A 15,343-nucleotide genomic window follows, 5' to 3' on the forward strand; every position below is an offset into this window, starting at 1 on the left:
TTTGCCGTGTTTACTCTGAGACATGTCAGAGTGTTGATGAAGTGACTGTCTTAAAGATTCAACTGTTTTAAAATTTTTCTCAGGCGTACCTTTGAATGCTGCAATCTCGAGTGTTACAAGTAAACTGCATGAAAGTTTGGGCTTCTTACCCGGATTTAAGGATTCACAGATCAAAGGCATGTTATGACATCATGATGATGTCATAACATAATGTAACAACAACATTCTTTTTTTCTTCTTTTTTTAAAAATTTGGTTCTATTGTCTATGGGGCTTTGGAGCGTGATGTCACGGCAGGGGGCGTGGCCGCCGGGGCGCCAATTTAGCAGGCCAAACAAAGCTGCAGTCATGGAGAAACTTGCTTATCTCTGTTCGGGAATGGCAGATAGAGCAGGATGCTGAGAGGAGGTCCGCTGCTTGTTTTTTCCGGTAAGTTAAATGTGTTTGTCAGTAACTACCGTCCTTGCTAGGTCCTGAAATCTAGGCAGGTAAGATGAGAAGTGGGCTCTTCGGGGAAACTTGTTATGTAAAGTTGGTTTAGCTAATCCATAGAAGGGAGTCATTGATGCTAGCTAAGAGGATGTAATAAAGGCACGGTAGCAGAGATGAAAAAGGAGTGGTTGTTGAGAAATAAGTGTAGAAAGAGGTGTGCAGGGAAAAAAGCAGGTGTGGGTGTGTGAAATTTGTTGAGTATTTGAGTGCAAAAATGTGTGGTCTCCAGCTAATTTGGAAAGGTTGGTTGCGCGATGTGCACGTTGTGCTCTTTAAAAGTGTTTCCCTGAGCTTTTACTTGCAGCTTGAAATCTAAATAAATGGTAATGGAAAAAAAAGCTGGAAAAAGGAGGAGCCCGGAGCTTCGTCTTTCGCTCGGCCTACCCCGCTGTAGCAGACAGACCGTCAGAGACTCGAACTTGGCCGTTAAACTCTGGGGTCTGAATGCTGGCCTGTTAACGCTGTGCACCACACAGCAGGCCAGTTAACGATATAAAAAAAGGACATTTATCTTCTGTTCTTCAACAATTTTTTTTTTCGTTTTTCTAAATCTATTTAGCTTCTTGTGCAGTATTGTTCCACACAAATTACACATGGAAACCTAGTTATTTTTTTAATTGGCTTTCACAAAATGGGACTGCCAATGTTGGAGGTGGTACCCAGAGCCTTCCTGCTAGCCGGAAACCTGCTGGCAGCGCCACTATGTTCTCAACACACTCTTCAGCTTTGTTGCCTCTTTTCGGCACACCTACCTAGTCCCACTCATCCACTTTATCTGCTCATGGCTTTACCCACACTGACCACTCCTTCGATTAAGGTAAATTCAAGCAGGTCATTATAAAAAAGACACACAGCTTATCATCTTATCCTTGGGCAACACCTAAAACCACTCTGTTCATTTGTTTGCTAGATTAGCCACTAGCATACACACACTGTGTTAGAGGCTTGTTGCTACCTAGTTAGCGATGCTACACACCTGTTACTGTGTATTTTTCAATGATTCAGCACTCCTTGGATTTTTAGACAGTAATGAGATCATCTGCACACTCCACAGAGGTCCAGAGTTACTGTTAATAGCAAAAATGTAATGCTGTCCTTAGGAGATTTTCACATAAGACTGTGAGTGTGTAATGGATTTAAAAGTGTTAAAATGTTCAGAGCACTCTACAGCCTGGTAACATGGAAAGTTTGAAAAGAGCAGCAGAAGGTATCAGTACTGTAGTGTAACTTGTTCTTTTCATTTCATAATAGTGAAGAGAGTGCAGATTATTATGAACAGCTACATCCACCCGGGGTGAAAGTAGTGTGGGAGACCATCAGGACCCAGCTGGGTTTCGTTAGCCCAGAGGTTTGGAGAAACTTCTTCCTTTTCTTTCATCACAGCTGTCCTGTGCCAGATGTTCTGTTGACCCACTGAAAGAGGCATCTTTGAGAAACATCAGAAAGACTGAAGCTCATGGCAGGAATCAAGGAGGACATTGTGATCTTCACCAGCAGCTCCCTCACAAGGAACTCTTCAGAACTCCACTGCAGGCACGCCCCAGAAGATGGATAAAGCCAGCGTTTCATGAAGACACTGGAACCAATCTATCTTCATAACAGTGAGTTTTGTCAACAGATCATATGCTCTTGAGACATAGTCTGGTCTCGTTGGTGCGTTTAAATTATAGCAGCTATGTGGTGTAGCTTATAGCAACATGTACTGTGTGCTCTGGATGTTGTAGGTGAAAGCAGCATAGTTCACTACAAAAAGCTTTCATGATCAACATTTCTGCCACTATAAAGCAAAAATGTATGAGGAATTCATAGATCAAACTTAATGAGTCCCTCAGGTGGGTTCAAACTATCATGCATTTTAATCTCCTTTACAATAAACACACAGTGACATGATTTGAAACTTGAAATTGTTACCAATTAACCAACTTGTTTCATTTGAGTTTATCTGATTAAAAAAATGCTGCTAAGTAAGCTTGTTACAGTATTGGATGTAAATTGTGTATGCTGTTGAAATATCTAACAGACCAAAATATTTTTCAGTGGTGAATGATATTAGGAAAACCCGTAGATCTTATTTTATAACTGCATTATAAGTAGCAGATAATAAGGGATGGCGTTCAGCTGCAGTTAAAGAGGTTAATGTTTAGAGCTGTACCCAAGCTGGCCCCCTGCCTTTGGCCACACAGCTGTGTAAATAAATTTGGCGAGGTGGCTTGGTCTGACTGTAGACTGAGTTTAAATGACAGTTGCACTTTCACTGGGTGAGTGATCTCCATTTCCTGTGCAAATGCAAATTCCTCGCTGACAGTTTGACCAAAAGGCATTTCCAGTGGAAATTGGCCGACATATCCTCAGCAGAACCATGTATAATATCCACAAAACTTAAAAAGAGGTTATACACACACAATACGGTAATATTATGTTGAAGCACAGTACGTATCACTCCGCAAGGCGCCTGCCTACGATAGCCGTAATGCTCCGACAATCCATCAAGCGGTGCGGGTTCGTAGCTTAGCAAAGTCGTACTAAAACATTTGACAGATTTTCGAGCGCCATGTACATACAATCGTTTCGAGGTCAGTAAACACAACCAGAATTTATACATAAGGCCCATTGGATTATAAGGGGCACTGTCGATTTTCAGAAAATTCTAAGGATTGATTTTAAGTGTGCCGTATTTTCCAAAAAACACAGTAATAACTAGGGATGGGTACCGGTATCCGGTGCCATGATGGCACCGGTTCTGACATAAACCGTAGTAACCAGACCGAAAAGCAGCGCACATTTCGGTGCTTTTTTTTCCTGAGCTGTGATACACTTTAGATTCTAGCCAATCATCTTACGTTTCCGAGGATAGTAGGCGGGCCCAGGTACGTACGTTCTTTTAGAGCAGAGCTACAGATTAAAAATGCCCAAGGCGAAGCGGTCAAAAGTCTGGCTGTACTTCACAGCAAAAGATGGAAACTCAGCAGCCTGCAACAAGTGCTTTAAGGTGATACTGTGATACTGTCAAAGGAGGTAACACCTCAAATCCGATGAAACACCTGGCGACGCATAGCGTTTTTTTTAAAAAGCCGAAAAATGCGCCGTATTTGATAGCTTGCTGCGAGACCTCACACCGTGCACATCTACTGCGGGTGTGGTGCCTGTTATCAGTCCTGGAGTTAGCAACATCCCCCAAAAACCCAAAGAGGAGAGTCCTGGCCCCTAGCCCTGCCAGTGTAGCAGAAATGATGACGGATGATGTGTGAGACAGCAGGGTGCTGCCACTGGTGTTGTAATGTGTGATTTAGTTCCTCCTAACATTTCAGTTTGCTTCCAGTATCTATCCTCTGTGATTACTGGCTCTTTAGACAGATTTAATAGAAGTGTGTGAGCTATTGGCTCAGTATAAAGGGTCAGTAGTGTTTTCATGTCACCTATCCATCCTCCATTTAGTCACCCAAAGCATGTAGTAAATACTCCTCACTTTTATTCATCTTCTCTTAAATTCAGACAAATTCCCACTTGTTAACATTGAGCGTGTGTGTGTGTGTGTGTGTGTGTGTGTGTGTGTGTGTGTGTGTGTGTGTGTGTGTGTGTGTGTGTGTGTGTGTGTGTGTGTGGCAGTTCCAGCCACCAAGTTGAACACCATCACCAAATCCAACCTGGGTCAGTGTGTCAGCAAGTACGACCTGCTGGTCTGGTTTGAGATCAGCGAGCTGGAGCCCACTGGAGAGTGAGTATCCACCTGGAGTGTTATATTCACGCACAAGCTTTAAAGGAACCATAAAAATTATCTCCACGAAGAATATTATAAGTTGGGATGTTGTGTCACCTCCTCCCTCCGTGCACAGGTACATCCCAGCCATCGTGGATCACAGTGGAGGCCTGCCCTGTCATGGTACCTACCTGCTGCACCAGGTACATTTTACTGTAAAAACGGAAATTCAATCATCAATCCTTCTCCCATTTTCACATAAGCAGCACATAATTTATGTGTTGGTTCCTTCCTCAGCAGTAGTTAACAACATATGGTGGCTTATTTTTCCTTTCCAAATCTTGAGTGACAGCCACTTTTGCTGCTATCACGCTTAAAGATAGAAATAAAGCAAAGTTATCAAAAGACTGATCTGCAGATTGCAGCTACTTAGACAACTGACAATCTGTTTGTGCCTGTTTTTTTTCCTTCATTGATATATGTGTAACTGATACATGTGGTGTGTAAATCAGAATCTATGTTATTTAAAGTAGTATTAAAGTACTTATACACTGTAAATGGCATAAAATCAAGTGATGATGTAGCTTAATAAAATAGTGATGGGTATAGATAATGTTGTGGATATTTAAATGTTAATAATCTGGGCAGTTTGTTTAAAGGTTTAAGTAATGTTTTAAATATTGTTTTGGATGTATAGCTACTTTTAGTTGCTCCCTTGTGACAAAGCTTCTGTGTGTGTGTGTGTGTGTGTGTGTGTGTGTGTGTGTGTGTGTGTGTGTGTGTGTGTGTGCGCAAGTTCCAGCCACCAAGTTGAATGAACACCATCACCAAATCCAACCTGGGTCAGTGTGTCAGCAAGATTTAAAGAAAACATAAAAATTATATTGTCTCCTCGAATGGATGTTGTGTCACCTCCTCCCTCCATGCACAGGTACATCCCAGCCATCGTGGATCACAGTGGAGGCCTGCCCTGCCATGGGACCTACCTGCTGCACCAGGTACAGGATTGGTGCACATGTTGTTTTCTTATTACTCACACAGTGGTAACTGCTTCCTTTGTATACAGTTGAATCTCTTTTTTTAAAGCGTAATGTTGCTCTAGCTGTGCCCACTGTGATCCTGAGCTCCTGTTATGTTTGCTGCAGGGGATCCAGCGGAGGATCACAGTGACCCTCATCCACGAGAAGGGCAGCGAGCTCCATTGGAAAGATGTTCGTGAGCTGTTTGTAGGTGAGCAGCCTACCTTTAGGGTCTAGTCGTACTATACCTCTCTGTAGTAAACAAAAACCCCAAAGCTCAGAAACAATGTTTTATAGTGTTTGTGTGCTTTTGATAGAAGAAGACAGGACAGAACATCATTAAAGGGATTTGACTTATTGAGATCACACTGAAAACGCACCACTCGGTTCACTCTGAGATATTTTCAGTCTGGAAAGATGAATCTGTCGGGCTTTAGGCTGCTTCTCACTTTAAGCAGTTCATGCTGTAGCTGTAGCTGATGGACCAAAAGAATTACATTTCATATTTTAGACATTCAGCTGCTGACTCTGAAGCCAACAGGGCTCTTGAGTGTGGATGATTGTGTTGGTACTGGATGCTGTGATCAAACAGCTGTTCTGATCTGTCTTCATTCATGCCTGTCGATATTAAGCCTCCTAAGCTCCAAACCAGTAAAAGCGATCTTTGGAGGCAACACCCTTTGTAGTACTTTTCTGTATTTGTTTGTGATTGTGTGACACTGAACCACAGTGCTATGTATATCCTCTGTAACACTCAGACGTTTCCAGATCAATGTTTTCCCCCTCAGCTGTTTCTCACTATAGAGCAGGGGTAGGCAACTCCAGGCCTCGAGTGCCAGTGTCCTGCAGGTTTTGGATGTGTCCTTGATCCAACACAGCTGATTCAAATGGCTAAATTACCTCCTCAACATGTCTTGAAGTTCTCCAGGGGGCTGGTAATGAACTAATCATTTGATTTAGGTGTGTTGACCCAAGGTGAGATCTAAAACCTGCAGGACACCGGCACTCGAGGCCTGGCGTTGCCTACCCCTGCTATAGAGTCTTACCTCAGTAACAATGAGGCACCAGCAGAGCATATCTGGCTCTCAGTCTGTGGCTGATAGTGCCCCCTGCTGTTAATAACAGGAACAGTGTAACCTTGTATAGAGCTCATAGTGATGGTCTTAAGATTGCTGCTGCAAGGCACTAATTTGTATCCATGTGTGCTGTATATTCTGAGCATATGCAGTTATGTGAGCTCTCAGGTTTTATGTATCAGGACATAATTAAAAAAAATCAGGTCCTTAGTAGGTCTTAATATGAGGTAAATGCAACCTCAGATGAACAACACATAACACATTATACCAGGTCATTATTTATTTAACAAACACTGAGCCGAAATTCAGATGTTTAAAAAACTAAGTACATCCAAGACTATTTCCATAATTAGTTAAGAGGGTCAGTATCAGCCAGGTGCTAATCAAATGCAATAGATCATCAGTAAGTGTAACCACTACTGTCAGTTTGCTGGTGTGGCGTATTCAGGTAAGTGGTAACATACTGAGGAGGAGAGAAGCAGTTGTTGATACCCATGAATGTGGGAAGGCTTTGAAGTCCATCATTTTACAGCAAGAAAGATTATTTGCAAGTTCAAAAAATCAAAGACTGTTTCCAATCTTACCAGGAGTGGACGTCCCAGAAAATTCACCCCACACATCTGAGGCTCTACAGGCCACAGTTAGCATGCTAAATGTTGGAGTTCATGGCAGTGCAATTAGAAAAAGACTCAACAAATATGGCCTGTTTGGAAAGGCTTCCAGGAGAAACCATTTTCCCTCTAAATACAACATGGCAGCATGGGTTAGGTTTGCAAAGTTGAAAACCTAAGCCCTAATGCACAGCTTCAACATTGGTAAAAACCAAACACGGCATATCAGCACAAACACCTCATACCAACGGTTTTGCTCGGGTGATGATTATTTGGGCTTTTTTTGCTGCTAAACAACCTGCAAAGTGTCCAGGTCACTGAGTGAGCCATGAAGTACTCTAGAGTCAAATGAGATCATCGTTGGGTCTGACTCCAGAGCGCAGCAGCAAAGCAACAACAGAGTGGTGCTGCAGTGGCTCAAAGTTGAGACTTTAACATGATTGAATGTTAAGAAAGCTGTGAATGAATAAATATCTGCAAACTTCAATGAACCGAAGAACCATTGTAAAGACAAATGGGCCAGAAATCCATCCACACTGCTGTGAAACACTAATAAAAAATGATTACCTCAAGTTTGTGCTGCTAAAGTTGGTTCCATCAGCTGCTGCATCACAGGTATAATGATGATGTGGTGTAATAATCTAGATCCAGATCCTTAAACTGCTTTTTCACGTGTCTGTAAATGAATTTCTTATCATTGTCCCGATTGGTGTCGGCTGACACTTGACACTCTGTGGCTCCTGATTTATCTGTTGTCAAGGTCTCACCTCAGTGCGATTCCTCACGTTTTGTCATGATTCAAGGATGAATGTGAACACCGCTTCAGTCACTGTGTTCACTTCCTGATATGTCAGAACTGTGCTCACGTCACTCACTTTTTTTTAACAGCATGACACACTGCTGTAAACAGAGACCCTGTAATGTTAGCACCAAGTAGGACTTCATAAAAAATAATGCTGTCAAGCTAACTTTTCCGCTTTCTGTCTTTTTCAGCACTTTCTATCGCTTTGAGGCAGTGTGGGACAGATCCCTGCACAACTCCCTCCTGCTCAACCGCGTCACTCCCTATGGAGAGAAGATCTACATGACCTTATCTGCGTATCTGGAGGTCAGCCGCTGCTCCGCCGTGTTGTACCTGTTTGTACGTGTTTTTAAGTGTCTTGATGTCATCGTGTCTAACACACACCCTTTATCTCCTCTCTGCAGCTGGACCATTGCATCCAGCCTGCCATTATCACCAAAGACATCTGCATGGTCTTTTACTCCCGAGACGCCAAGTTGTCCCCACCTGTTCTCTCAAGAACCTCTTTGGGACTGGATACTCCAAAACTCCTGACTGGTAAATCTGGGCTGCTGCACTGTGGCCATCTCTGTTTCACAATCAAAGATATCTGCCCTGTTACAAAGTTTCCTTGTTCATAACTTCTGCTTCATTATAGCAACCGAGTGACTGGGATCTACGAGCTGAGCTTGTGTAAGATGTCTGACACTGAAAGCCCAGGTGGGCGGCCATGAAACATGTTTAAAGAACAGCAGCTGTTTTATCATAATTCTGTGGAGAGCTTCATCCTAATGAGGGCTCATGTCCGGAGCAGGGATGCAGAGGAGGAGGAGGAAGGTCTTGGACACATCAGTGGCTTACGTGCGAGGAGAGCCTCGCTGGCTGGAGGCCCAGAGGAGATAGCCTCATCCTAGAGCAGCGGTCCCCAACCCCCGGGCCTCGGACCGGTACCGGTCCGTGAGTCGTTTGGTACCGGGCCGCGAGAGTTGAGGCTCGGGTGAAAAATGTATGGTTTTCAGGGTTTTTATCGGTTTCCAGCGTTATTTTGTTATCGTTTTTATCGTTAACTCGGTTTTCCTGGGTCTTTTCACGTGTGTTCTGAATAAATCTTCTTTTTTTCGGTACCGGTACTGGTTTTATTTTGTTGTATTTATCCGTGACACCTTAAAGGCCGGTCCGTGAAAATATTGTCGGGCATAAACCGGTCCGTGGCGCAAAAAAGGTTGGCGACCGCTGTCCTAGAGCACCAGTGGGAGCTAGAGAAGATGGAGCAGCTGCAGGAGGTGGGGCCTTAAAAGATTTATAAAGAAATGAATCTCTGTTTAATATCGTAGAGGGAAAAAGACTTTTCAACTCAAAGACCAAAGTGCTATTCTAAAAAGTTTTTTTTAGAGTACAGACTTTACATGACTAACCCTCCCCTTTTCTCCCCACCTCACATTCGCCCCCATCCTTCGTCCAGGTGGATGAAAAGACCCGTCACCTTCTGGCGCTGAGAGAGAAGCTGGGAGAGGCGGCTCCCGTGGGAACAGCTCCCACCTCCAAGTCCCTGAGCGAGTCTCTGTCCCCCAGTGTGAGCTCGGGTACTCTGTCCACGTCCACCTCCATCTCCTTGCAGATCTCAAGCACCACCTTTGAAAGCGCCATCACGCCGAGCGAGAGCAGCGGCTACGATTCCGCTGACATGGAGAGCTGGTGGATCGTGAGAAGGAGCTGGCCACCAAGGTGAGAAAAACGTCGGAGGCAGGATAGACGTAAAACTCTCCCAGCAGATCTAAGCTGGCGAGGCGGCGTGGCAGCCTGACGAAGAACTGATCGGGCGGAGCGGTACGCGGGAAAACCACCGCTTCCATCCTTTCTGAAAAGCCTTTGAAAATACAGAAAATACCAAGTGTTAAAACTTATTAATCATTGTGATTCTTGACGGTTTTCTCTTGTAAGTAGACTTGTGGCTTAAGTCTCTTTTCATGCAACTCAAACGTTTAAGTTCCACAGAACTTTTGCCTCCCCGCTTCCCTCCAGCAACCCCGCTGCCAGCTTAGCTTTCCTCCTCTCTATTCCCTCCCCTCAGCTTTTTGTGTTTTTGTTTCGATGACAATGTTTGGGTCTAATTTTGTTCCGCTTGGTTGTCATTCCCAAACTCCCCTAACTAAGTAGCATGTTGTAGTAGTCTACTTGTGTGTGCACGACTCTTTAGAAACTTTCCGTTTGCCAATCATCTGTACAAAAAAAATGTCTCTATCAGTTTTATTTGTCTCCTGAAATGAGTTTCATTCTATTTTGGGTTTTTTTGTTGTTGGTTTTTTATTAAATTAACATGCTCGCATGATACCTGCAGCAGTCCTCAGGAGAAGACCAGGTTTGCTCAGTTTCAAACAAAAAACAAAAATGAACCAAATCAGACAGCTTACATCTCCAAGTGACGTGTTAGTTTACGCTCTGCTACCTAAACTATAGCTGCTAATAGATTTATAGGGTATTTTTCTTCTCGCAGTGAATTTGCATCAGGCTGAACCGTCTCTGAAACAAAAACTCAAAGTGGGAATGAACTTTGACAGGAGGGCCACGCCCGATTTCCACTGTCATCCACGTCATACTTAGATCCTCCTCAATCTGTGTACATACGCCGCCTCTAAACCCCCGAAAGTGCCAGTGTCAGTTAGTGAGTCAGTAAAATACTCATGCATTTGTGTTAACATAAAAACTGCAGACTAACTAGAGACAAACAAGCGCGGATCGCTTCATATCTCAGCAGTTTAAAAAACAAACAATGACCGATTGTTCCTGCAGGAGTAGATTTGGGCCCCTTTTTGCTTTTTCATCCCAAGGAAAAAAAACAGGGTTACAAGGAGATGAGGACGAGGACTAGGAGGATGAAAACAAACTAAGGAGAGAACTTGATTTGTACATGCAGTCTGTTCTGGGATCAGTGTGGTAGTTAACCCTCATTTAACACATTCCTCTCTGCTCCTCTAGCTCGCTCTATCTCACTGAGAATCAGAAAGCCTTGACATTTACTGCTATTAACTTTACACTCTTCTTGTAAAGACGCAAAGAAAACACAGTGAAAAGGTTAGAAGGACTTAAGGAAAAAGAATGAATGAATGGTTTAATAGAAGGAAAGAAGTTAAAGGGACTACATATTCAAAGGTCTTATTTCTGATACTACCCCATGAAAATATTTGCTCTGTGTGCCGTGCTGCAGCTGCTACATTCGGCTTCGGATTCACTTTTTGGCACCTACGCCTCTCGAGATGTGTTAATGCAGAAAGGTATTGAAAAACTCTGGTCAACCAACCAGCAGTCTGCCTGCTGTGTCGTATGAAATGGATGGAAGGAGAGGTACCAACTGTCTGTTACATATAGATAAAAAATAAAGCTCTGACGTGACCTCGGGTCAGCCAGCCTGACGGTCAGAGAAACAGAAACGTGCTGGATTGTGGATCTCTGAGCTGCACATCAAAGATGCACCTATGCACAGATCAAGTCTGAAAAGTGCAATGTACCTCATATACATGTTGATGCGAAGCGCTGCCAGAGCAAACGTTTCCACTGCATTTGCAGAGGTGTTTTTATTTTGGATTGTGTATTTATTGTTTGCAATCTTTAAATATTAGTTTGCAGCTCTTTGCACATATTAATAAAAGGTTCAACTAACTGATCAAATAAAGTCTGTGCGGTTTAGTTGTTCCACTCATATTAAACCAAATGATGGTGTGGCGGCCTGTTCTAGTGTGAACTAAGAGAGGCTTTGAATGTAAGAGAGGGGGGAAAGGAAAAGCAGACCTAACATGTAACCCCTGCAGCTCGACTGAGGAGGTGAGTTACATTAGTGCTTCCTCTTTATTAGAAAGCGGTTTGAGTGAATTAGAAGTCTGTTATTTTTTTGGAGGAGATCTACTCATTAGTCATGCGAGGCATCCATCTGAGCTCTATCAAAATAAAGGTGTATTTGAACTCATTTTAATTTTTTCTAATATCAGAGATATAGGACTATACAAAGTAGCTGGTGACATCTAAAACGACAGCAGACTTATTGTGTCTTTCTTCACCTCATCACTTTTTTCTGTGTGTTTATTTTTCTGTTGATGCCTGTGATGGACCGAGTTGAAAAACAGGAGGAGTCCCAGGAATTATTAGAAAAATATAGTTTCCATTTATTTAACCCCCAAAATTATATTTACAAGAGTAATGAATGTTGAGCTCATAAAAGAGGTCAAAGAAACAAAACTGAACTCAGGCAAAGACTGCAAACTTAACAAACCAAATGACTGCTACAAACAAACATAACTGACCTAAAACATGAAATGACATACAAAGGTATATATAATGGCTGATCAGACCATTGTGACACATGAGGGGTAACAAACAAAACACAATCATAAATCACAAACAATGCAGTACAATCTAGTTTGTTAATAAACTAAACACCAAAGAAGAAAATCAAAAACCCCATTAAACCCTAAACTCAAATATTTAATTAAATACAAATACTTTGTTTTTAAAGTAAAGAAAACACACATTCCCCCTTCAGCAGGAAGTGGTGGTGTGGTCCAATTATCTTCCTTTGCATTTAATGGTTTCAAACCCTGGCTACCATCTTTTGTCCAGCAACGACTTTAGAGTGTGGCCACGGGTTTGGCCATCACAATGCCTTTCAAACAAAACTAGCCATGATATTTTCCACCTTCCCCCTCTGACAATTAATATCAGTTAACCCCGCCCCCTTTCAGATTTGTTCACCAAAAGAAAATAAAAATAAAACGTCATTAACGCTGTTTATTATTTGTCAGACCGGTTTCATTTTCATGCTTTGTAAATATCTATGTTGTATGGAGCTTGAACTAAAATATAAATATGTTTACTGTATTTGTAATAATTATAATCCATTAGCTGTACAGTATAGATGTGTCATGCAGATATCCTAATTCTGTGTATGGTAATCTTGCACCATTGAACTGTTAGTGAATGAGGCAACAATAAAAGTGGGAAACGTGCATTAGCAGATCAAGTGCTGCCTGCTTATTTCCTGCTTTATGTGAGCTTCTGCTGTAGTTTATTATGTGCTTTTAGCCCCAAGAAACCACCCTGTGGCGCACAATAAGATCTTCTGATGTTTGGTGTCATCTTCCTGTGATCTCCTGTGAACAGGTGGATTCATTCATTTCAAGTTTATGTATGTAGCACTAAATCACAGCAGGCGCTGAACAATGTAAAGACTCTAGAATAATTATGGAGGCACAACATTTAAAGCTCCTGTCCTTCCATCCCACAGACCTAAAAGTTAGTTATATGATAAACAGCCCCGTGTTTGTTTACTTGATTTGTAAAATGCAAAGTGGTGACTTTTTCTCTTCAAGTACGTCCTCATATGGAGACAGTTTTTTTAATGGCCCAAAACAAGTCATTGTTTACAAAAATATATATTTTATTCCGCAAAATGAGGTAAACAGTGAAGAAAAGTATGAGAAAAGGGAGCATAGGATCTCCGGAGACTGTGGCAACTAGAATTATTGTATACATGTGTGTATTAAGGACTGACACAGACAAAGAATTAATCATACAATGAAGCAATGTACTTTTTAAATGTTTATTAAAACCATTCAAGTATTGAGTCATGAATAAAACAGCAACCTCTGATCTGCTAATTGGGAAACAGAGGATGTCAGTGTATGTTTCAGTGCTAGTTGTACAAATTGAGTGAGATGACTTTACATTTGAATAGATTCGATTACAAGTTATATTTGGTTTTAATTGAATGAGTTCAATTTGATTTAAATCAAGCCAATTCACAACATATAAACTTGAAATATATGGTAAGATAAAGGTTGTGCAATAATACAGAGGAAGCCCAAACGATCAAATGACCCCCTATGAGCAAGAAAACTCCATTTTCGGCAGAACCAGAATCAGGGAGGGGCGGCCATCTGCCTCCACCGGTTGGGGTAAGAAAATGAAACGAAACTATAGGAAGACAAAGAGGAAAGATGTTCATGATATATATGAAACTTTCCGCTAGCCCTGACTAAAATATTGTTTTTGACAGGAAAGTATTGTTTCATTCATGTTTATTCCACGAGGTGGACAGCAGGAATAGAACAAACCAGATACTAAGAAATAAAGTATACAATGAAATATTCTCGATATGCTAAAATTCCCACTGAGACTGGATAAGATTATTCTAAAACTGGTCAAAATACAATTCTCTTCATGCACAGAAATCCCACCCAGTCCCACAACCCAGGACAAATATTCCTTGTGTGTTCTTGAGCTGGACAGAAATTCCTCTTGCTGAGCGGGGTCCACGCCAGCCTCGTGTCAGGCAGACGAGGAGCCTCCTGTCCCAGTCTCGTCCGTCAACTGGGTCCATCACATCCCAACCCAGTTCGCATTCTGCATTGGAGTCCGTCGCTCGATACCACCGCAGCTCCCCTCACGTCATCACCTATAAGTAAAAACAAATAGGAGCCAGAACCATCATCCCGGAAGCTGCCCTGGCTTATAACCATGGCGACACTCTCCCAACACGGCTGCACCCAGTGAACAACAGTGAGACACTACTCACAAATGCAGGCAGTATACATCTGTCCTGATGTCAATCACACACGTTGTCTCCTACTGTCGCCGTTCCTGCTGTCGGGACTGGGTCACCACATCACGCTGACCGGTCTCCAGACGAGGCGTCGCACCCCCCACGATCACGCAGCGGCTCCCTCTTTTCCACCTGGCCTTCATGCGTTCCTCTTCCAATCTAGGGCCTCTCTCCTCCCAGTGCTCAGCTTGCTTCCTTTTAATACGACCTTTAAACAGCTGAAAGGACACCTCTGGACACACCCATGCCTCAACATGTGATCACTATCAGCTAATTTGTCCCATTGCCAGCCAATCCACAGTGGATTAAAACAATGTAAAATAACACACTGAAACAATGTGATACAAACAGAATAAAATCATGCAAATAAAAACTACACTCACAAATAAACACTAAAATCAGAAAAAAAACCAATATAAACGATGAATACAAATTTCTACTGTGTGAAACAGTTTCACTCTTTGAATATTTTTCATTTCTTACAATCAGAATTCTCCAATAGATTTTTAGAAGAAATTTATTTTCTTTCATCCGTCACCAACTGACCCTTTTATGTTAACGTCTCAATCTCCAGCCTAACCTCATTGAATTTTGCTTAGCAAAGTACTTTTCAACTCTAATAATTAGTAAGATTATATTTCTTATCATCTGTTGGTCGTCTGACCTGATAAACTTCAATGAGCATTATAACACAGGAATGATTGTCTCTAAAAATGGGCTCCTGCACGCTTGCAGACATTTTTCCATCACAACTTATGGATGATGAAGGATTTGATTAAAGCTGTGAAACATTACTGATAAACTTCATGTGATGTTGCATTAAAGCCAATTTTTTATTAAAATCAGGGTCTTTTCTAACTGACCTCTGACCTTTGAGCAGTAGTGTGTACTGTATGCTTGTATGTAACTGTATCTGACCTGGATTTTATCACCAGTTTCAAATAAGAATCTTCTTTAAAGTCTGTCTTTCAATACAAATGAAGTTAAACTTTATCAAGGCTGATGGTAAACTGTCCCTAACAAGTCCACTTTATTGCGTGCTCATTGACTTTCTCCTATCAGAGCTGTTTAACAAG

General features: G+C 42.1%; 1 protein-coding gene across 5 annotated transcripts; it reads left to right on the forward strand.

Annotated features, from left to right (window-relative positions):
* Positions 1-249: 249 nt before the first annotated feature.
* On the forward strand, positions 250-12,440 carry LOC146364233 (kinesin-like protein KIF1B). 5 transcript variants are annotated; one of them, XR_014798959.1, is made up of 9 exons: positions 777-2,092; positions 4,098-4,206; positions 4,325-4,391; positions 4,985-5,186; positions 5,334-5,418; positions 7,888-8,002; positions 8,101-8,233; positions 8,334-8,395; positions 8,490-12,440. XR_014798959.1 is itself a non-coding variant. In XM_084917662.1 (8 exons), exons 7-8 carry the CDS (start codon positions 8,941-8,943, stop codon positions 9,402-9,404), a joined length of 285 nt encoding a protein of 94 aa, XP_084773788.1. In that variant the 5' UTR covers positions 782-2,092; positions 4,098-4,206; positions 4,325-4,391; positions 4,985-5,186; positions 5,334-5,418; positions 7,888-8,002; positions 8,101-8,940; the 3' UTR covers positions 9,405-12,440. The 5 variants fall into 5 exon arrangements, 2 of the variants coding, with proteins under 2 accessions (XP_084773789.1, XP_084773788.1); XR_014798957.1 differs by adding an exon at positions 250-428 and having other exon boundaries at positions 1,875-2,092; positions 8,101-12,440; XR_014798958.1 differs by having other exon boundaries at positions 778-2,092; positions 8,334-12,440.
* Positions 12,441-15,343: the final 2,903 nt, after the last annotated feature.

Source organism: Perissodus microlepis, chromosome 20 (genome assembly GCF_051167445.1).
Source record: "Perissodus microlepis isolate ML-2025 ecotype Zambia chromosome 20, ASM5116744v1, whole genome shotgun sequence".
Taxonomy (NCBI): Eukaryota; Metazoa; Chordata; class Actinopteri; order Cichliformes; family Cichlidae; genus Perissodus; species Perissodus microlepis.